We start from the raw sequence: 21,877 nt of genomic DNA, 5'->3' as shown, positions 1-21,877 counted from the left end.
TGTTTTCCTGGCACCACATTCCCAGAGCCCGCACCTCCTCCCTATAGGCTGTCTCGCTGTTGTTGGTAATCAAGCCTACTGCTGCTGTGTCATCTGCAATATTGATGATTGAGTTGGAGGCGGGCTTGGCCACAAATTCATGGGTGAACAGGAAGTACAGGAGGGGGCTGAGCACACACCCTTGTGGAGCCCCAGTGTTGAGGAACAGCGAAGTGGAGGTATTGTTTCCTACCTTCACCACCTGGGGGCAGTCCGTCAGGATGTCCAGGACCCAATTGCACAGGGCAAGGTTCAGACCCAGAGCCTCGAGCTTAATGATGAGCTTGGAGTGCACTATGGTGTTGAATGGTGAGCTGTAGTCAATGATCAGCATTCTTACATAGGTATTCCTCTTGTCCAGATGGGATAGGGCAGTGTGCAGTGTGATGGCGATTACATCGTCTGTGGACCTGTTGGGGCTTTAAGCGAATTGAAGTGGGTCTAGGGTGACATGTAAGGTGATATAATCCTTGAATAGTCTCTCAAAGCATTTCATGATGACAGAAGTGTGCGCTACAGGGCAATAATCATTTAGTTCAGTTACCAATTCTTTGGTACAGCAACAATGGTGGCCATCTTGAAGCATGTGGGGACAGCAGACTGGGATAGTGAGCGATTGAATATGTCCATAAAAACACCAGCCAGCTGGTCTGCTGATGCTCTGAGGATGCAGCTAGGGATGCCGTCTAGATTAACACGTTTAAATGTCTTACTCACGTCGGCCTCAGAGAAGGAGAGCCCACATTCCTTAGTAGTGGGCTGCGTCAGTGGCACTGTGTTATCCTCAAAGTGGGCAAAGAAGGTGTCCAGAAGCAAGACATCGGTGTCCGCGACGTGGCTGGTTTTCCTTTTGTAGACCGGGATTGCCACATGCGTCTTGTGTCTGAGCCGTTGAATTGCAACTCCACCTTGTCTCTATACTGATGTTTTGCCTGTTTGATCACACTTGTAATAGATCATGTGTTGTATTACTTGTGAGGCACAGCAGAGTGAGCATAATATATATATTTTTTTTTACTGGACTGATAGCCTGCATCTGATGGTCAGTCTCAGGGGAGGGAGCAGCGTGAGGCCGCCTCTAACCTGACTCACCTTCCCTCCTCTTTCCCTCCCTCTGCTGAGAAAAGGGGACACAGTCTTCCAGCTGGTGGCACTGCATTATTTCAGACTCATGCACCAATTCATGTTGTTACTCCTATGATCAGAGAAAAGTAAATATTCCATGATTTTAAAAAAAAGACACAACCTGCAAATAATAACAACGCAAGCTTATTGAAACCCTGCAGTACTGGTTGTTGCAGCCAGTGTGAGTGGAAGTAGGGAGAAAGTGCATTTTTTGGCTTTATAAAAGTGTTGAACAAGGTGTTGACAGTGCTGAATAACAACTTGAACTTACTGATAACAACAGCTCTTTGCTGTGTTCGTTTAGTCTCTCTCTAGTCATGGTTTTGAAATCTTAAATGATCACTTTGCTGTGTTCGTTTAGTCTCTCTGTAGTCATGGTTTTGAAATCTTAAATGATCACTTTGCTGTGTTCGTTTAGTCTCTCTCTAGTCATGGTTTTGAAATCTTAAATGATCACTTTGCTGTGTTCGTTTTAAATGATCACTTTGCTGTGTTCGTTTAGTCTCTCTCTAGTCATGGTTTTGAAATCTTAAATGATCACTTTGCTGTGTTCGTTTAGTCTCTCTCTAGTCATGGTTTTGAAATCTTAAATGATCACTTTGCTGTGTTCGTTTAGTCTCTCTCTAGTCATGGTTTTGAAATCTTAAATGATCACTTTGCTGTGTTCGTTTAGTCTCTCTCTAGTCATGGTTTTGAAATCTTAAATGATCACTTTGCTGTGTTCGTTTAGTCTCTCTCTAGTCATGGTTTTGAAATCTTAAATGATCACTTTGCTGTGCATTCGAGGATTCTTTTTACAGCCTATGATAGGGGTGTCAAACTCATTCCATGGAGGATCTAGTGTCTGCAGGTTTTTGTTTTTTCCTTTTAATTAAGTCCTAGAAAACCAGATGTGGGGAGTTCCTAACGAATTAGTGACCTTAATTCATCAGTCAAGTACATGGGAGGAGCAAAAACCTGCAGACACTCGGCCCTCTGTGGAATGAGTTTTACACGTGGTCTATGGCGCTAGAAAACTGTGTAGTCACGGTGATCTAAGCCATCTTATTGTCTGGCGATAGGCCTATAAATGCACTTTGATTTGCTCTATGGGCCTGCCGGATAGACAGAGTTCTAGCATCAGACATATGAAATGGTTGAAAATGGGAACACTTTGCATTCCCGTTGCTAGAGCTGCTCAATCAAGTGCACCTACCACCAACAGTGCAAAACAAATAAAGAAAAATAAGAACGCAAGGCTTTATCGTTGGGTTTTTTACAGAAATGTTTGGTGATTGACTAGGAATGCCTTTGAGATCGATCAACCGCTTGGTGACCACTGTTTAAGATGATTTGGGCGGGAAAGAAGTGGAGGGCGCTCAACGAATGTGAGTCGAGATGCGACCAAAGAATTAGATTATCATTGAAAATGCGCAACACTTGCTCACCTTTAAAAACTCATAGTTTAATTTAAAGTGGAACTGACAGCGTTTTTAGCAACATTAAATCTTATTCAAATACACCCCCAGAAAGATGACCTCGTTTTACATTTTCTGACAAGCTAGCACTTGTCAGAAAATTCATAGAATGTTTGGGAATGATGTAGAGTAAGGCATTTGTGAAAATTCTGTAGCAATATAGAGTGGGTAAGCAGCCGTGCTTTTGGACAATTAATAGAAACTGCACTAATTAACATTTTATAAAAACATCAGTCTTGTCCAGGACCAGAGTCTATGCAGACCGGTGCCATAGCCAATCAGAGCTACAGTAGGCGATATGCTAATAAGCCATTCGCCACACAGGCCTGCCATCATTCACTTTAAACTGGACTGTGTTTTTACAGGCAGTAGCAACAGCACGACTTTAGAATGCATTCGCCAAAAGCCACAAAATACACCTGAATGGATTTCTGCAGACATTTGGGAACTTCACAGTCCTATTGTTCAAACAATCATGAAAAGGTAGGCTCTCTCTCCCTCAGTTGCCTAATCACATCAAAAAGATCAACAACTAAGGCTATCCATACTGAGATTAGCTAAAAATCCAACCAGGGAACATTAGATAAACCCTCTCAAACCTTTTCAGCTAGTTGGCCGTCAAAATTGCACTGATAAAAGATGGGGAATAGTAGCCGACTCATCCTTCTGCAGCTTGCCTGATAATGCATGCTTGACCCAACCCACGTTCTGACAACTGAATGGGAACCTGCCAGCCCGCACATTTGATCAATGCAAAATACATTTGATTGACAACTAAGAGATATGCTAACTGTGGATAAATCGTTCAAGTTCAGCATAGCTAACTAGCTAGGAAAGAGATTCACATTTCTTGCTAACTAACCAAATGACACCTGCATCTTTAGCTGTAGCCACCAAAAAAGCTATTTGAGGGGAAAAAGTTGGTCACTCACCCACTCCTCCAATGACATCATGATATCGTCCCAGCAGCTAGCTTGCTAACATTAGTTCCCAGCAGCTAGCTAGCTAACATTAGACTCCGTGTTTTTAGCATGCTAAATAAATAGCTAACTACATAAATAGATACGCTAGCCCAGGGGTGTCAAACTCGATCAGAGCAGGGGCCATATAAAAAAATCACATAGAGGCCAGACATAGCCTATTTGTTTTTATAAAATAACACGCCACTGCGACGCAAACTGGCCATTGTTCTGTTAGAAAAAATATAGCCCTTTATATTATCCGCCTACATAGGATTCTGTGTATAGCATTTTAACATTAAAACATTAAAACAAAATAAGATCTTTGTCCAGCTGCTATGCTATGTGTGTCCGATGCGAAATGGCTAGCTAGTTAGCGGTGGTGCGCGCTGGTAGCGTTTCAATCGGTGACGTCACTCACTCTGAGACCTTGAAGTAGTGGTTCCCCTTGTGGCTTTTGTGGAGCGATGGGTAATGATGCTTCGAGGGTGACTGTTGATGTGTGCAGAGCGTCCCTGGTTCGCGCCCAGGTCGGGCGAGGGGACGGACGTAAAGTCTATATTGTTACACTTGCAGATGTGCATAATATGCTGTGACCCTGGTCATAAGTATTTAGTAACTCCAAATAGCTATAGGTTGTTGTACCATTTAGACCTAAAACATATTTGACATTTTCTGCACATCAAATCAAATGGTATTGGTCACATACACATGGTTAGCAGATGTTATTGCGAGTGCAGCAAAATGCTTATGCTTCTAAATCCAACAGTGCAGCAGTATCTAACAGGTATATCTAACAATTCCACAACAAAACCTAATGCACACAATCTAATAAAGGAATGGGATAAGAATATATAAATATAAAATATATGGATGAGCAGTTACAGAGCAGCTAAAATGCAACAGATAGTATAGAATAGATAGTGTAGTGTACATGTAGCGTGGTTCATTCAGGGGTTGTGTACTTTTAAATAGGACACTGCCAAAACTGGAGGTCTGCTAGTTGAATTATTTTTATTTGCCTTGCACACGAAGAGACAACACACATTATGTTAACCCTTGGCGCAGTCCTAGCTCTCAGGCACCTTGCTAGCCGAAGGTCAGGCAAAAGAGCGCCAAAAGGAGATAACAGGTGCTGCGTGCACACATTCAATGCACAACAGCACAACATACAACACAAGTAAAATGATACGGAACATAATTCGGACAAAATAAAAGACATACCTGCACACCAAGAGACAACGCACATTATGTTAACCCTTGACCCAGTCCTAGCTCTCAGGCACCTGCGCAAGCACATGGACACTCACTCAAACACTGTCCCAAGTACTCACAAATTACAATAGATACCCTAGTTAGCGAGCTTTGTGAAACTTGTTAACATAAATATTTTTATTATCCACATTGTAACAAACTTATGGTTGCATAACAGTACATTGTGTAACATTATGACGGTTTTATATTAAACCATTTGGGAGCCAAGGACAACATACCTTGCTAGCCGAAGGTCCGGCAAAAGAGAACAATAAGGGGGTATGGAAATACAGATAACCCGCGATGGGACAAACCAAAACATACTCAACTTTTACAATCACATGTATGTACAATATTTGTTTGTTCACCAAAGAAAAACATTAGCTATGCAGCTGTAATTCAATTTAAAAATACTCTGAATTATTATTATTATTATCAAATGATTAACATCCCCTCTTGACCTGGCCTATTTGAATTGGTCCTTGTGTGCAACTTGGTGCATAATCTAGTGGAACAACATCACACTGCTACATACAGTATATAAATATTGTAGTATCTGGGATCTACATCTGTTTATATGAGTTACTGTGCTGTTACTAAGCAGTAATGCATTACGGCAGTGCTACGTTACTACACCTAATAGGAAATGCACATGCACACTGGGGAGCCGGGAACTGTAGAGCACGAGGGGTTTTGACTAAACGAAAACTAACTGTACTCCCGTCTCCTGCCTGGTCATTTCTCCACAACACAAATATTACACATATGAGATATGTAAACATTCTTGTAGTGCCATTATTAAAGTGACCAGTGTTCCATTTATTAAAGTGGCCAATGATGGTTCTTTAACAATCTGTATATCACGGATGACTTGTCTGGTTGAATGCACTAATTTTTTGCACTCATGTACTCATTATTTTTGTAATTGAGTAGCCAACCGAGACTACTGCTCCAACCTAGACTACTGCTCCAACCTAGACTACTGCTCCAAACTAGACAACTGCTCCAAACTAGACTACTGCTCCAAACTAGACTACTGCTCCAACCTAGACTACTGCTCCAACCTAGACTACTGCTCCAACCTAGACTACTGCTCCAAACTAGACAACTGCTCCAACCTAGACTACTGCTCCAAACTAGACTACTGCTCCAACCTAGACTACTGCTCCAACCTAGACTACTGCTCCAACCTAGACTACTGCTCCAAACTAGACTACTGCTCCAAACTAGAATACTGCTCCAACCTAGAATACTGCTCCAAACTAGACTACTGCTCCAAACTAGACTACTGCTCCAAACTAGACTACTGCTCCAAACTAGACTACTGCTCCAACCTAGACTATTGCTCCAACCTAGAATACTGCTCCAACCTAGAATACTGCTCCAAACTAGACTACTGCTCCAAACTAGACTACTGCTCCAAACTAGACTACTGCTCCAAACTAGACAACTGCTCCAACCTAGACTACTGCTCCAAACTAGACTACTGCTCCAACCTAGACTACTGCTCCAACCTAGACTACTGCTCCAACCTAGACTACTGCTCCAAACTAGACTACTGCTCCAAACTAGACTACTGCTCCAAACTAGACAACTGCTCCAACCTAGACTACTGCTCCAAACTAGACTACTGCTCCAACCTAGACTACTGCTCCAACCTAGACTACTGCTCCAACCTAGACTACTGCTCCAAACTAGACTACTGCTCCAAACTAGACAACTGCTCCAACCTAGACTACTGCTCCAAACTAGACAACTGCTCCAACCTAGACTACTGCTCCAAACTAGACTACTGCTCCAACCTAGACTATTGCTCCAACCTAGACTATTGCTCCAACCTAGACTACTGCTCCAAACTAGACTACTGCTCCAAACTAGACTACTGCTCCAAACTAGTCTACTGCTCCAAACTAGACTACTTCTCCAACCTAGACTACTGCTCCAACCTAGACTACTGCTCCAAACTAGACTACTGCTCCAAACTAGACTACTGCTCCAAACTAGACTACTGCTCCAACCTAGACTACTGCTCCAACCTAGACTACTGCTCCAAACTAGACTACTGCTCCAACCTAGACTACTGCTCCAACCTAGACTACTGCTCCAAACTAGACTACTGCTCCAAACTAGACTACTGCTCCAAACTAGTCTACTGCTCCAAACTAGACTACTTCTCCAACCTAGACTACTGCTCCAACCTAGACTACTGCTCCAAACTAGACTACTGCTCCAAACTAGACTACTGCTCCAAACTAGACTACTGCTCCAACCTAGACTACTGCTCCAACCTAGACTACTGCTCCAAACTAGACTACTGCTCCAACCTAGACTACTGCTCCAACCTAGACTACTGCTCCAAACTAGACTACTGCTCCAAACTAGACCACTGCTCCGAACTAGACTACTGCTCCAACCTAGACTACTGCTCCAACCTAGACTACTGCTCCAAACTAGACCACTGCTCCGAACTAGACTACTGCTCCAAACTAGACTACTGCTCCAAACTAGACAACTGCTCAAATGTTGCTTTAGTAGTCCTACATGTTTCTCCTTGCATGTTGTTTTGTTGCAAATTTTGATTTTTGGTTGTTCATTGTCAAGCTTCAAAAACCGAAGCCAGGCTGCAATATTTTAGTAGCCTAGCTCGGACTGTGGAATGTGTCTGTACACTTTCACTGCGAGCACAATCAGGCTGTAATTTCATAAAGTAAATTCCTCAAATGTGAACTCATTTATACTCGCTTGTGGGTCCTACTCGGCCGGCAAGCCTTGTGTTTGACACATGTGCGCTAGCTTATTAGCCACGTTATGACTGACTTGTGATCATTATCCTTGCTAGTTTGATTGTATTGACATTCCTGGCCTTAGTTACAAGTCATCCATTCTTGTTCAACATATTGAGTCATTGAAACTGAAACAGTGCATCCAGAATGGATGGAGACAGCAAACAATGCACCAGACCAGTTGTGATTTACAACCTGATAGCAATATTGTTTTAACTACCAAGAAATATATTGGTGAATTATATTAATCATTCATTGAACTGCGTCCATCTATTCTGCCAACAATGCCTTACTGTATGTCATGGAATTTGAGTCCATATAACCTATTTTTAACACCTCTTATAAAGTTGGTTTTGAAGCATAAATTAGGCTCCTGTTGAGCAGCGGTCTAAGGCACTGCATCTCAGTGCTAGAGGTGTCACTACAGACCCTGGTTCCATCCCGGGCTGTAATCACAACCCGCCGTCCCATAGGGCGGCTCACAATTGGCCCAGTGTCGTCCGGGTTAGGGGAGGGTTTGGCTGGGGTAGGCCATCATTGTAAAATAAGAATTTGTTCTTAACTGACTTGCCTAGTTAAATAAAAAAATGAAAAGATAAAACGCTGTCACTTCCACTAAAGCTTCACATTTCGTCCCTCAATGGCCTTCTGATGAAGGCCGTTGATGAACGAAACATCAAGCTTTTTTCAAATACTTTGCTTAAGTAAAACTATTTGTTTTTAATGGCCAGTAAGTGTTGAGCCTTTTCCTTTTCAAAGATGATTTGGCAGAAAATTAAGAACATGCTAATTTGGGGGATATCAAATTGTTTTTTGGACAAGCATACTAATGTTAGCATGTGACCGCAGCCGGGGAAACAAAACCAAAGATTGCTGTCTGTTTTAGTCGAAAGACTGCTTACTGGAAATCAATATGTAATTTATCAACTTGGGCGAACAACCCCCCCCCCCCTCCCTCAGGCCGCGCTGGCAGTGTGGGTCACAGTCCTGAGGTTCATGGGGGACCTGCCTGAGCCCAAGTACCACATCGCCATCATTGACGGCTCTGAGAAAATACCTGTCATGACCAAGATCTACGAGACGCTGGGCAAGAGGACCTACAAGAGAGAACTACAGGAGCTCCAGACTGTGGAGGGAGAGGTGAGGGAAGGGAGAGAGGGAGGGGAGAGAGGAAGAAAAAGGTCCTACAAGAGAGAGCTGCAGGAGCTCCAGACTGTGGAGGGAGAGGTGAGGGAAGGGAGAGAGGGAGGGGAGAGAGGAAGAAAAAGGTCCTACAAGAGAGAGCTGCAGGAGCTCCAGACTGTGGAGGGAGAGGTGAGGGAAGGGAGAGAGGGAGGGGAGAGAGGAAGAAATAGGTCCTACAAGAGAGAGCTGCAGGAGCTCCAGACTGTGGAGGGAGAGGTGAGGGAAGGGAGAGAGGAAGAAAGAGGTCCTACAAGAGAGAGCTGCAGGAGCTCCAGACTGTGGAGGGAGAGGTGAGGGTAAGGAGAGAGGGAGGGGAGAGAGGAAGAAATAGGTCCTACAAGAGAGAGCTGCAGGAGCTCCAGACTGTGGAGGGAGAGGTGAGGGTAAGGAGAGAGGGAGGGGAGAGAGGAAGAAAGAGGTCCTACAAGAGAGAGCTGCAGGAGCTCGAGACTGTGGAGGGAGAGGTGAGGGAAGGAAGAGAGGGAGGGGAGAGAGGAAGAAATAGATCCTACAAGAGAGAGCTGCAGGAGCTCCAGACTGTGGAGGGAGAGGTGAGGGAAGGGAGAGAGGGAAGGGAGAGAGGAAGAAATAGGTCCTACAAGAGAGAGCTGCAGGAGCTCCAGACTGTGGAGGGAGAGGTGAGGGAAGGGAGAGAGGGAGGGAGGGGAGAGAGGAAGAAAGAGGTCCTACAAGAGAGCGCTGTAGGAGCTCCAGACTGTGGAGGGAGAGGTGAGGGGGAGCTCTGGAGTGACGTAGGTACAGATCCAGGATCAACTTCCCCTCCCCCAAACCTCGGTGAGAGAGGGGAGTAGAGAGAAGGGAAGGGATAGAATGTAGGTGGGAAGAGCAGGGGAGAAAGGGAGGACCTGAGAGGATGTGGAGTTGAGGAGTAGTAAAGTGTGCTTTTGAGGTATTCAGAGTAAAATGGGACAGAGAAGATGTGACTTGGAGGGAGAACGTATAGGAAGTGTTTGAAGTCTAATTTATACAATAACACAAATACGCAACATACGAACGCAATTAGCCACGTAAAATGGCGTAGTTGTGTTGCTAATTGCATTCTTGTATTGTGTACTTGTGTAAAGTAAAATTAGGCCTAAGTCAGTGTTTCTCAATCCTGGTCCTGGGGACCTATAGGTGTGTCCATTTTTGTTTTTGCCCTCGCACTCAGACACCCGATTCAACTTATCAAGCCTTTGACTATTGGAGTCAGGTACGTTAGTGCTACTGCAAAAAAAAAAAAAACTATGTACCCCTTTGTGTCCCCAGGACCAGGGTTTGAGAAACACTGGCCTAAGGGAGCAGTTAAGGAGATTAGAAGGAGGGTGTTGGTAGAATGTTTAGATTTTTTGTGTATGCCATCCAGGACACAGACAGACGGACAGACCAGACAGACAGACAGACAGACAGACAGACAGACAGACAGACAGACAGACAGACAGACAGACAGACAGACAGACAGACAGACAGACAGACAGACAGACAGACAGACAGACCAGACCAGACCAGACCAGACCAGACCAGACCAGACCAGACCAGACCAGACCAGACCAGACCAGACAGACAGACAGACAGACAGACAGACAGACAGACAGACAGACAGACAGACAGACAGACCAGACCAGACCAGACCAGACCAGACCAGACCAGACCAGACAACATAAAGCTCATCTACACCCCTCTCTCCCTCTTACAGAACAGCTCCATTGAAGGTGGTGGTGGGCAGAAGAAGAACAGTGTGAGACACAAGCTGGTCTCTCTCACCCTGAAGAGGAAGTCCAAAATCACTGAGGAGGTTTGTGTCTCATTATAGCGATCATCATAATATACAGTATATCATAATAATATATATCAGATAGCGGCATCATGCTACCACCAACTGAGCCACACAATCCCAAAAATAGTTGGTTAGACCAACATTTGTCTTACTGCTTATGGATATGCCCATGCTAATATTTGACAGATTATATGGGTCATCTGATTTGTTATAGGAGTGTTCAGAATCTCTGGCCACCCCTGTAATTCAAACCCCGATGCCAACTCAGCATTTACCAATACCAATAACATACAGAATGGAAGGAATCACCAATGACATGACTGTTCCCAATTGGCCTCGCCTCATCCTCTAGGTGACCCGGCGTTTGACTGACGGCGATTACAGCCTACAGGGGAACAGCATGCTGGAGGACCGTCCCACATCCAACCTGGAGAAGCTGCACTTCATCATTGGCAACGGCATCCTAAGGCCTGCCCTCAGGTGACCTACAACCCTTTGATTTATTCCACCAAATACTCAGAAAGACTCTTTCGCTTTCTCAATCTGTCCTCTCCATGCTCCCCTCCTTCATTTATGATCTGAGCTTCCACCATTTTGTTTTCACCCATCACAAAAAAACTATTTAAGTAATGTATTGGACTTGTATTCTGAGTGGTATGCTCGTTTGGATATGGGGACACTAAACATCATCAGTATGTGTCCTGGTTCTGACTTACTACTTATGGTCCGTGTGATTGGCTTGTGGTTTTTGCTGCTCATGATCTGATGGTGGCTGTGATTGGTTGGCTGTTGTCCTTCACCAGAGATGAGATCTACTGTCAGATCTGCAAGCAGCTGACCCAGAACCCATCTAAGAGTAGCCATGCCCGTGGCTGGATCCTGCTCTCTCTCTGCGCTGGCTGCTTCGCTCCCTCTGAGAAGTTTGTCAAAGTAAGATCCTCGTCTTTTTGATACACATGTGTGCAAACACATGCACACTTACACACACGCACATACACACACACTTACAAACACACATACACACACCACTCAAATCTGTCTTGGCCAATTTCTGTTGAATTCAAAGTGGATCCACTGAATATGCCCCAGAATGTCTCATTGATATTAACTTTACCCCCTGACACTCTCCCCCCTCGCTCTCCCTCTCTCTCTCCCCCCTCCACCCTTCCTTTCTTTCTTTCAGTATTTGCGTACATTCATGATCAGTGGTCCGCCGGGCTACGCTCCATACTGCGAGGAGAGGTTGAGGAGGACCTTTGTGAATCGCACCAGGACCCAGCCGCCATCTTGGCTCGAGCTGCAGGTACGCAGAGATCTACGATAATTGAACCATGGGGGAAGTTCTAAACCTGATTATTAGGGACAAAACTGACCTTAAATCAGTGTCTAGGCCTCTAGGGGAAGCTTCTTTCCAGTCACGTGTCTGCCGTTATTCCTCCTCCATCATATTCTGCTTTCGACTGCTATGACGTCTTGGCCCGAGACCTAAATACAGATAATACCTTCGGGGAGGGGCACAGATTTTTTGTTAATCCAAATCAATTTGCATGCCAGAAAAAGGGCAGTTATTATCAGATATACAGTCTAGGTCATTTTTACATACTTTCTATCTCGTATCTTCTATCTTAGACTTTCAAGTGTAGCCTGGAGTTGTTTTTTAGTCCAAAATAATCATCCCTCGCTTTCAGGCCACTAAGTCGAAGAAGCCCATCATGTTACCGGTAACCTTCATGGATGGTACCACTAAGACCCTGCTGACCGACTCAGCCACCACGGCCAGCGAGCTGTGTAATGCCCTGGCAGACAAAATCAGCCTCCAAGACCGCTTCGGTTTCTCCCTCTACATCGCCCTGTTCGATAAGGTACTTGACTGGACCTCACACATATGTATGCATGCAGCCACGCATTCACTCACTCACTCACTCTCGCTCATTCATACATACACACACGGTCACAAACCTGTTTGAGAAGCTATCGAGGCCAATGTCAAATGTCAATCCATCCCCCCAGGTATCCTCATTGGGGAGCAGCAGCGACCATGTGATGGATGCCGTGTCGCAGTGTGAGCAGTACGCCAAGGAGCAGGGAGCCCAGGAGAGGAATGCACCCTGGCGCCTGTTCTTCAGGAAAGAGATCTTCACTCCCTGGCACAATCCTGGCGAAGACAGCGTGGCCACCAACCTCATCTACCAGCAGACTGTCCGTGGGGTCAAGTTCGGCGAGTACCGCTGCGAGAGGGTTAGTGGGGCATAAGGGCAGAGGGATGAAGGCATGTATGAGGAGAGAGATTAACGTGGGGTTCAGATTTAGGGAATTTCAGAACTATAGTTATTTTTAGTCTCTTGATCTATTTTCCACTAGTCCTCTGTGCTAGGTTGATGAATTTACGTGAGATGGCGTTTTTATGTGAATTTCATTTCATCCTGATGTACAATATGAAAGCACATTCATGCCTAATGTTTTTGTCAAATATAAAAGTATTAAAGCTCCTTCCCCTTCTCTCCCACTCCATCTACCCAATCTCCCTTTCTCAATTTCCCTCTCTCTCGCTCAGGATGAGGATCTGGCGGAACTGGCATCCCAGCAGTACTACATAGACTATGGCTCTGGGATTCTCCAGGAGCGCCTCCTCAACCTCATCCCATCCTACATCCCTGACCGCGAAATCAGCTCTGCCAAGACCAATGACAAGTGGGCCCAGCTAGTTGTCGCCGCCCACAAAAAGGTATGTGTACCCCAAGGATCAGTTTCAGCGCCTTTCACTTTCGGACCCAAAATCAGTTTCAGTGCCTGTCTCGTGCTCTTTGTCCTATGAACTATTTATCATTATATTCAGGGATGTAGTGGAGGATAAACATGCATAAATGCTGTTTCCACAGCTTTGTCTTTAGTGAATAGCATTTAAGCATCTACTGAGCAAAATTACAGTTTCTGAATACGCTTTTATGTTAACCGCCACCTGTCATCTCAATCGGCATTCAGTGTTTACCCACCTTTGTTTTTTACCACTACAACGACTATACTGTCTTATGAACAGTACACACCCTCACACACACAGTTCTCAAACAGTCTCACTAACACCTCCACTCCCCAAGGGAGTCTACACCCAGAAGAGGTTGGACCCTCAGAGGGTCAAGGAAGATGTGGTTGACTTTGCTCGTTTCAAGTGGCCTTTACTCTTCTCACGCTTCTACGAGGCCTTCAAATTTTCAGGTAAGTCTACTGTTGATATTTATGGTCAATGTACTGCAATGGATGTAACACTAATGATATTTCTGAAGAAGACCTGTATCGTATCCATAATATCATGACTAAATGTAGGTTGAAATGACCTCTAAGTCACTTTTTGAACCCGTCAGGGCCCAGCCTGCCTAAGAATGACGTCATTGTGGCGGTGAACTGGACCGGGGTCTACTTTGTGGATGAGCAGGAGCAGGTCCTTTTGGAACTCTCTTTCCCAGAGATCACTGCTGTGTCCAGTAGCAGGTAATGCTGCTACGATTCCTCTCTCCCAATAGACTGTAGTCATTATTTGTCAATTATAATTAGATATGTTTTCATTCACCTGGTTGTTCATTGATATCTTGTAATTATTTAAAACATCATTCAATACTTTTTATAGTTTTTCCACAGTTGTAATGTACACAGCAACTGAATATATATATATTTATGTATTTATTGTGGCAGACCAGGGGGTTTCATGTAGATGTTTACACAGATCAGACATTGACACACCTCAGTTAAAGGTGTTTATTTTAAAAAATAAAGAAAAAAGGAACAGGTCTCCTCCAGGAGACCTCTTCCGGGTTACCGCCTTCTGGGCTCTGGGGAATGCTGTCTCCTCTGGGGTAGAACGCTGAGCCCCTCAATTATAGCAGACTTTGAGTAAGTCTATCTGGTAGCAACCTCTCACTACCTACAACCCTCCTCTGGTTGTTTACCAGGTGCGGTTGGTTCCGGCGCCCCTCGGACCCCAACTTCGGGTCCGTAGACACGGGGTTGGCAACCGCTTGCTTCCGGGCCGCGTGCAACGGTCTGTCCCGCTCTCGTCGGTCACCGGCGTTTGTACGAGCGCTACCACACTCCCGGAATCCAACAGAGTGTGGGGGTCATGACCAGCGACTTTCACCAGGACCGTGGGTGCTGGTCGTTCGCTGTGGGCCCAACAGAAGATGACATAGTTTACTCCTACGCCCAGCTCATCTTCTGGGCCAGCTGATGGCATCAACTCTTCTCGACCCGGGCAACTCCATGTGAGGTGTCCACGGGGGCCACACTCAAATCACCTCCTTTGGTCTCCGTCCACCTAAGGTTGACTGCAGCAGGTGGACTCTGCCTTGGCTGTCTCTATTTGGGTCTGCAGTCCTTTAGCCCGGCTGACTGTCAGATTGGGGAGTACGTGGTGGGGTTGTCCTTTCGTCCCCACTGACGGCTCTCAGACTCGACCTCTGTTCCCTTCAGCAGGGCCTCAGTATTCTGGTGCATCGCCACGGCTCCCAAGAGGTCGTCCAAGGTCTGGGGCATACGTAGGATTGCCGCCCTCTTCATGTCGTGAGGTAGCGCCCGTCAGAAGCGATCCATGACCACTTTGTCAATAATGAGGAGGGTGGCTACGTTTGTTAGGAGCCAGTTGGAGTTAGCCGCCTGTTCGGTGTTGAGGTCATAATATGCCGTTTGAGCATCTCCAGACAGGAACGGGGCCAGTAGACTTGCCAACTTCACGTTGGGCCATCCTTCCCGAAGTGCTGTCCGTTTGTGCAGAAGTAGGTCTCGATGTCATCAACCTCCATTAGCTTGATGTGACTCGGTCTGCGTTTCTCCTCACAGCTTGCATACATTCTTTAGACGCTGTCCTTCCAATGTTGGTTCCTGCATGTCCTGTTGTGCTTGTTGGGCCCAAACAAACTGAGCTATCAACTCATCCATGCTGATACTGCGTAAATGTCAACCCTGGTCTGACCACATTGTCAGATTGCCCGCATTCTCCACCACTTGTGGAATACCAAGGAGTTTGATCTAGACATTTACACAGATCCGACACGGAGACAAGTGTGATATCTCAGTTTCAAGGGTGTTTATTTAAAACAACAAAGAAAAAGAAAAGGAACAGGTCTCCTCCAGGAGACCTCTTCCGGGTTACCGCCTTCTGGGCTCCGGGGAATGCTGTCTCCTCTGGGGTAGAACGCCGAGCCCCTCAATTATAGCAGACTGTGAGTAAGTCTATCTGGTAGCAACCTCTCACGACCTACAACCCTCCCGTGTGTTGCCCTCCGGGCAGCTTTATGGGCCCCATACAGCTGGTGAGCAATCAGGCCTTGATTACTCACCAGCCTCAATCAACCCCAATTAGTCCTGGCCTGGCACGTCCAGCAGAGGGAGACACGTGATGAGTCTCCCCCTGGTGGCTTGTCCGTGGTACACCACAATATATACACATGTAAAGACCTAAATAAGATATAAAATATATATCAAATTATATTTTAATTGTGACATCGTTTTGATATTGTAAGAATCATTTCCCTTGACAGAGGTGGTAAGCTCCAGGGCCAGAGCTTCTCGCTGGCCACCATCAAAGGAGACGAGTACACGTTCACCTCCAATAATGCCGAGGACATACGCGACCTCGTCGTGACCTTCCTGGAGGGCCTCAGGAAGAGGTCAAAGTTTGTGGTGGCGCTGCTGGACTGCCCCAACCCCGGTAAGTAACCTACTAGCTCTTATTAACTTTATCTTATTAGGTTAATGAACAGTGGCAATGGACATTGGTCCACATTGGCAACACTTTTCAATTAAGAACAGGTAATGTCTTCCAAGTATGGTAAATGACTGTGATCTTGTAGGTGTTTTGTTATACAGGCCACCATATGAGAAGCAACTCTGTGTCATTTTTTGCAATGTATGTCTCTTTTTCAACGAGGGAATGACTCCATTTCATGTTTTATCTTCTAAACCACAGCAGTGAAAAAAAGCTATATTAATTGTGTTGTAATCGTGTGTTGATATTGATGTTTTAGGGTAGAATCTGCTCTAACCCGCTGTATTTTTATATATATACAGTACCAGTCAAAAGTTTTAGAACACCTACTAATTCAAAGGCTTTTCTTTATTTTTACTATTTTCTACATTGTAGAATAAAGTTGAAGACATCAAAACTATGAAATAAAACACATGGAATCATGTAGTAACCAAAAAAGTGTTAAACGATTCTTCAAAGTAGCCACTCTTTGCCTTGATGACAGCTTTGCACACTCTTGGCATTCTCTCAACCGGCTTCATGAGGTAACCTGGAATGCATTTCAATTAACAGGTGTGCCTTCTTAAAAGTTCATTTGTGGAATTTCTTTCCTTCTAAATGCGTTTGAGCCAATCAGTTGTGTTGTGACAAGGTAGGGGGGGTATTCAGAAGATAGAGCTATTTGGTAAAAGACCATGTCAATATTATGGCAAGAACCGCTTAAATAAGCAAAGAGAAATGACTGTCCATCCTTATTTAAGACATGAAGGTCAGTCAATATGGAAAATGTCAAGAACTTTGAAAGTTTCTTCAAGTGCAGTCGCAATAACAATCAAGTGCTATGATGAAACTGGTTCTCATGAGTACCGCCACAGGAAAGGAAGACCCAGAGTTGCCTCTGCTGCAGAGTTCATTAGATTTACCAGCCCCAGAAATTGCAGCCCAAATTAATCCTTCCCAGAGTTATTTTGTCTGGAGTCCAAATTAGAGATTTTTGGTTCCAACCGTCGTGTCTTTGTGAGATGTGGTGTGGGTGAATGGATGATCGCCGCATGTGTATTTCCCACCGTAAAGCATGGATGAGTAGGTGTTATGGTGTGTGGGTGCTTTGCTGGTGACACCGTCTGTGATTTATTTAGAATTCAAGGCACATTTAACCAGCATGGCTACCACAGTATTCTGCAGCGACACGCCATCCCATTTGGTTTGGGCTTAGTGGGACTATAATTGTTGAGTTGATTAGTTGGACCGGGGAGTGAAGGAAAACCTGCCAACAAGTGCTCAGCATATGTGGGAACTCCTTCAAGACAGTTGGAAAAGCATTTCAGGTGAAGCTGGTTGAGAGAATGCCAAGAGTGTGCAAAGCTGTCATCTAGGCAAATGGTGGCTATTTGAAGAATCTCAAATATAACATATATTTTGATTTGTTTAACACTTTTTGGTTACTACACGATTCCATATGTTATTTCATAGTTTTGATGTCTTCTCAAAATAAAGAAAAACCCTTGAATGAGTAGGTGTTCTAAAACCTTTGACCAGTAATGTATATATATTTTGTATTCTTTTTTTTATTTTACCCCCTTTTTCTCCCCAATTTCGATCTTGTCTCATCACTGCAACTCCCCAATGGGCTTGGAAGGCAAAGGTCGAGTCATGTGTCCTCCAAAACTTGACCCGTAAAACCATGCTTCTTAACACCCGCCCGCTTAACCCAGAAGCCAGCTGCATAAATGTGTCGAAGGAAACACCGTTCACCTGACGACCGAGGTCAGCCTGCAGGCGCCCGGTCGGCCTGCAGGCGCCCGGCCTGCCACAAGTAGTCGCCAGAACACGATGAGCAAAGTAAAGCCTCCCGGCCAAACGCTCCCCTAACCCGGGTGATGCTGGGCCAATTGTGTACCACCCTATAGGATTCACGGGTCTGAAGTGATGCCTCTAGCACTACAAGGCAGTGCCTTAGAGTGCTGCGCCACTTGGGAGCCCCTAACCTGCTATGTTTTACCATTTAATGGACTGTTTTTAACTTTGGAATTGGCTTATTGACCATTTTATACAACGGTTGCGTTTTATTCTGAATGCTGATTGGTTAAAACCGCATTACAGCCGCTGTCTATCCACAAGTTACCACTGGCTAAATCTATGACATTAAAATGCCTATTTACTCTGGGCCATCTGATTGCGCAATCCACTGTCTCATCAGCCCAGCCAGTCAATTTCTTAACTTGATCTCCACTATAAAAACCATCTCGACATTACCTCAGATTTCTTTTAAACTAAGATTTAGTTTTAAACAGCAGAGACTTGTATAATCTTTGCTGTCTGTCTCTCTGACTTTTGCAACATTGTTTCAGTATTCAAATTCGATCTCGAGCTGTCCACTAGTCATGAATGTGTGTCTTGCATTTACCATTGTAGATAAATCTAACTTTTATAACTCCCGCACACGCAATACCTCCTTAAGTTGTATTTACCAACCACCACACATGAAAGTTCCATCACAGGAGACATTAAGGTACATTGAATTGAATGTTGTGCTCCTGTAGCGGGCGGCGAGGACTCCACCTTCCTCAGTTTTTCCAAGGGCGACCTGATCCTATTGGACGAGCACTGTGGCGAGCAGGTCATGACCTCAGGGTGGGCCCACGGGGTCAATGACAGGACCAAGCAACAGGGGGACTTCCCGGCCGACTGTGTCTACGTCCTGCCCACCATAACCCGGCCGCAGTATGACATCGTAGTGAGTGACCTCATAGGGTTACAAAATTCTCTGTACATTTCCAAAGTTCCAGGATCTTTTAGAAACTACGGTCATTAATGGGTAATTTTGGAAATCTATGGAATCTTGAAGAATTTATACCACAGTATGACAATATGGTGGTGGTGATGATGTTGATGATGTCCTCAGGCATTCATGCTTCATACTGTCTTTACTGCTCTCATTCTGTAGTTTACTAAAGTTCTTTTTTTGTGACTGTATGTCTTTCTTTCTCTCTCCCCTCTCCCAACGTGTCTCTTTCATCCTCTCTACTCCCTTCCCTCTCCATTTCCCCTCCCTTTTCTCTCTCTCACTCTCTCCCTCTCTCGTTTTCTTCCTTCACTCTCTCATTCTCCTACTTCCTTACCTCTACATCTCTCTTCCTCCCTCCCTCCCTCCCTCCCTCCCTCCCTCCCTCCCTCCCTCCCTCCCTCCTCCCTCCCTCCCTCCCTCCCTCCCTCCCTCCCCTCCCTCACTCCCTCCCTCCCTCACTCCCTCCCTCCCTCCCTCCCTCCCTCCCTCCCTCCCTCCCTCTCTCTCTCTGCTAGGCTCTGGTGACTATGACTCCAGACCAGAGAAGAGAGTCCATAAACCTGTCCCAGCTGGCCCTTGCTGAGAGTGAGGACAAGGTCAAGCCCTACACCCTAGAGGAGTTCTCCTATGATTACTTCAGGTAGCCACTCACTCACTCACTCACACACACACGCACGCACGCATGCACGCACGCACGCACGCACACACATTCTGTTCCACTCATCCCTCTCTGTTCCCTTCATCCATCTTCCCCCATCCCTTCTTCCTATCCACCCCTACTCCACCCATCCAGATCCCCTCCCAAGAGCACTCTGAGCAGGGTAATGATCACTAAGGGCCGCGGGAAGGAGCGTCTGTGGTGCTGCGCCAGGGAGCCCCTCAAACAGCCCCTACTGAAGAAGGTGCTGGCCCACGAGGAGCTCTCCCAGGAGGCTCAACTGGCCTTCATCGATATCTTTACTGTCTTGCAGCCATTGTGTATAAATTACTTTTTCACGCTTCATGTCCAAATAATCTTAAAGTAACTTTATTTTGAACACTGTAGGATGATTTAAACATAAAATGCGAAATATGCTAATATCAGGGATATGAACTTGCATAGATTTTTTTACAAAAATGCAAAATAAAACAAAGCATGGACTGCTGTCTTACTTTAGCCATAGATTACTTATGGGTAAGGAAACTATTGTGTAATTTGGGTAAACAATCACTTTAAATGTTATGCCAACTTCAACATGTCAAATTTAGCATTATGTATATTATGTTGTACTGCATCATAGAATTATGTCTGTGTTTAACGTGCGTAGTCTTGAGGTTAATGTCTGGTCATGGTCCTTGACCACTCCCCTGCACCCTTGTTGAAGTATATGGGTGACTACCCATCCAAGAGAGCGCGTTCGGTCAACGAGCTGACCGACCAGATCTTTGAGGGAGCGCTGAAGGCAGAGCCACTCAAAGATGAGATCTACTGTCAGATCCTCAAACAGCTCACTGAGAATCACATCAAGTATGTCTGAGACTACAGTCGACATACACATCTACATTCCCAGGGAAGTTGTGGTCATATGGGGATTGACCATGTTGTGCTGTGTGTTTGCGATTTTGTGTGTGTGTGTGTGTGTGTTTGCGATTTTGTGTGTGTGTGTGTGTGTGTGTGTGTGTGTGTGTGTGTGTGTGTGTGTGTGTGTGTGTGTGTGTGTGTGTGTGTGTGTGTGTGTGTGTGTGTGTGCGTGCGTGCGTGCGTGCGTGCGTGCGTGCGTGCGTGCGTGCGTGCGTGCGTGCGCGTGCGCGTGTGTGTGTGCAGGTACAGCGAGGAGAAGGGCTGGGAGCTGCTGTGGCTGTGTGCAGGTCTTTTCCCCCCCAGTAACATTCTGCTACCCCACGTCCAGAAGTTCCTCCAGGCCAAGAAGCACCACCCCCTCGCCCCTGACTGCATGCAGAGACTCCAGAAGGCATTACGGTAGCTAACCCACTTGTAAAGGGTATTTACTTTAAGTGTTCCGCCATTACGTTTTTTACCATTTGGGTATAAGTATTTTTGCCATTTACAGTGGGGCAAAAAAGTATTTAGTCAGCCACCAATTGTGCACGTTCTCCCACTTAAAAAGTTGAGAGAGGCCTATAATTTTCATCATAGGTACACTTCAACTATGACAGACAAAATGAGAAAAAAAATCCAGAAAATCACATTGTATGATTTTTAATGAATTTATTTGCAAATTATGGTGGAAAATAAGTATTTGGTCAATAACAAAAGTTTATCTCAATACTTTGTTATATACCCTTTGTTGGCAATGACAGAGGTCAAACGTTTTCTGTAAGTCTTCACAAGGTTTTCACACACTGTTGCTGGTATTTTGGCCCATTCCTCCATGCAGATCTCCTCTAGAGCAGTGATGATTTGGGGCTGTTGCTGGGCAACACAGACTTTGAACTCCCTCCAAAGATTTTCAATGGAGTTGAGATCTGGAGACTGGTTAGGCCACTCCAGGACCTTGAAATGCTTCTTGCGAAGCCACTGCTTCGTTGCCCAGGCGGTGTGTCTGAAAGACCCAGCCACGTTTCATCTTCAATGCCCTTGCTGACGGAAGGAGGTTTTCACTCAAAATCTCACGATACATGGCCCCATTCATTCTTTCCTTTACACGGATCAGTCGTCCTGGTCCCTTTGCAGAAAAACAGCCCCAAAGCATGATGTTTCCACCTCCATTCTTCACAGTAGGTATGGTGTTCTTTGGATGCAACTCAGCATTCTTTGTCCTCCAAACACGACGAG

At 45.3% G+C, this 21,877-nt stretch overlaps 1 protein-coding gene across 4 annotated transcripts in view; it reads left to right on the top strand.

Annotated features, from left to right (window-relative positions):
• The window catches only part of LOC124012624 (unconventional myosin-VIIa-like), a 91,507-nt gene that overhangs the window by 48,289 nt on the left and 21,341 nt on the right, over positions 1-21,877 (top strand). For all 4 annotated transcript variants that reach the window (XM_046326486.1, XM_046326470.1, XM_046326478.1 and 1 more), the window contains 16 exons: positions 8,578-8,757; positions 10,499-10,597; positions 10,932-11,059; positions 11,383-11,509; positions 11,763-11,882; positions 12,268-12,441; positions 12,590-12,817; positions 13,134-13,304; positions 13,675-13,792; positions 13,939-14,065; positions 16,108-16,277; positions 18,857-19,050; positions 19,617-19,741; positions 19,895-20,052; positions 20,455-20,608; positions 20,906-21,061. In XM_046326486.1, the coding sequence (XP_046182442.1) occupies positions 8,578-8,757; positions 10,499-10,597; positions 10,932-11,059; positions 11,383-11,509; positions 11,763-11,882; positions 12,268-12,441; positions 12,590-12,817; positions 13,134-13,304; positions 13,675-13,792; positions 13,939-14,065; positions 16,108-16,277; positions 18,857-19,050; positions 19,617-19,741; positions 19,895-20,052; positions 20,455-20,608; positions 20,906-21,061 (2,429 nt within the window). The remainder of the gene's footprint in view (positions 1-8,577; positions 8,758-10,498; positions 10,598-10,931; positions 11,060-11,382; positions 11,510-11,762; positions 11,883-12,267; positions 12,442-12,589; positions 12,818-13,133; positions 13,305-13,674; positions 13,793-13,938; positions 14,066-16,107; positions 16,278-18,856; positions 19,051-19,616; positions 19,742-19,894; positions 20,053-20,454; positions 20,609-20,905; positions 21,062-21,877) is intronic.

Source organism: Oncorhynchus gorbuscha, linkage group LG02, assembly GCF_021184085.1.
Source record: "Oncorhynchus gorbuscha isolate QuinsamMale2020 ecotype Even-year linkage group LG02, OgorEven_v1.0, whole genome shotgun sequence".
NCBI classification, from domain to species: Eukaryota; Metazoa; Chordata; class Actinopteri; order Salmoniformes; family Salmonidae; genus Oncorhynchus; species Oncorhynchus gorbuscha.
Note: the sequence above shows the minus strand (reverse complement) of the source record. Positions and strands in the feature narration are given on the sequence as shown.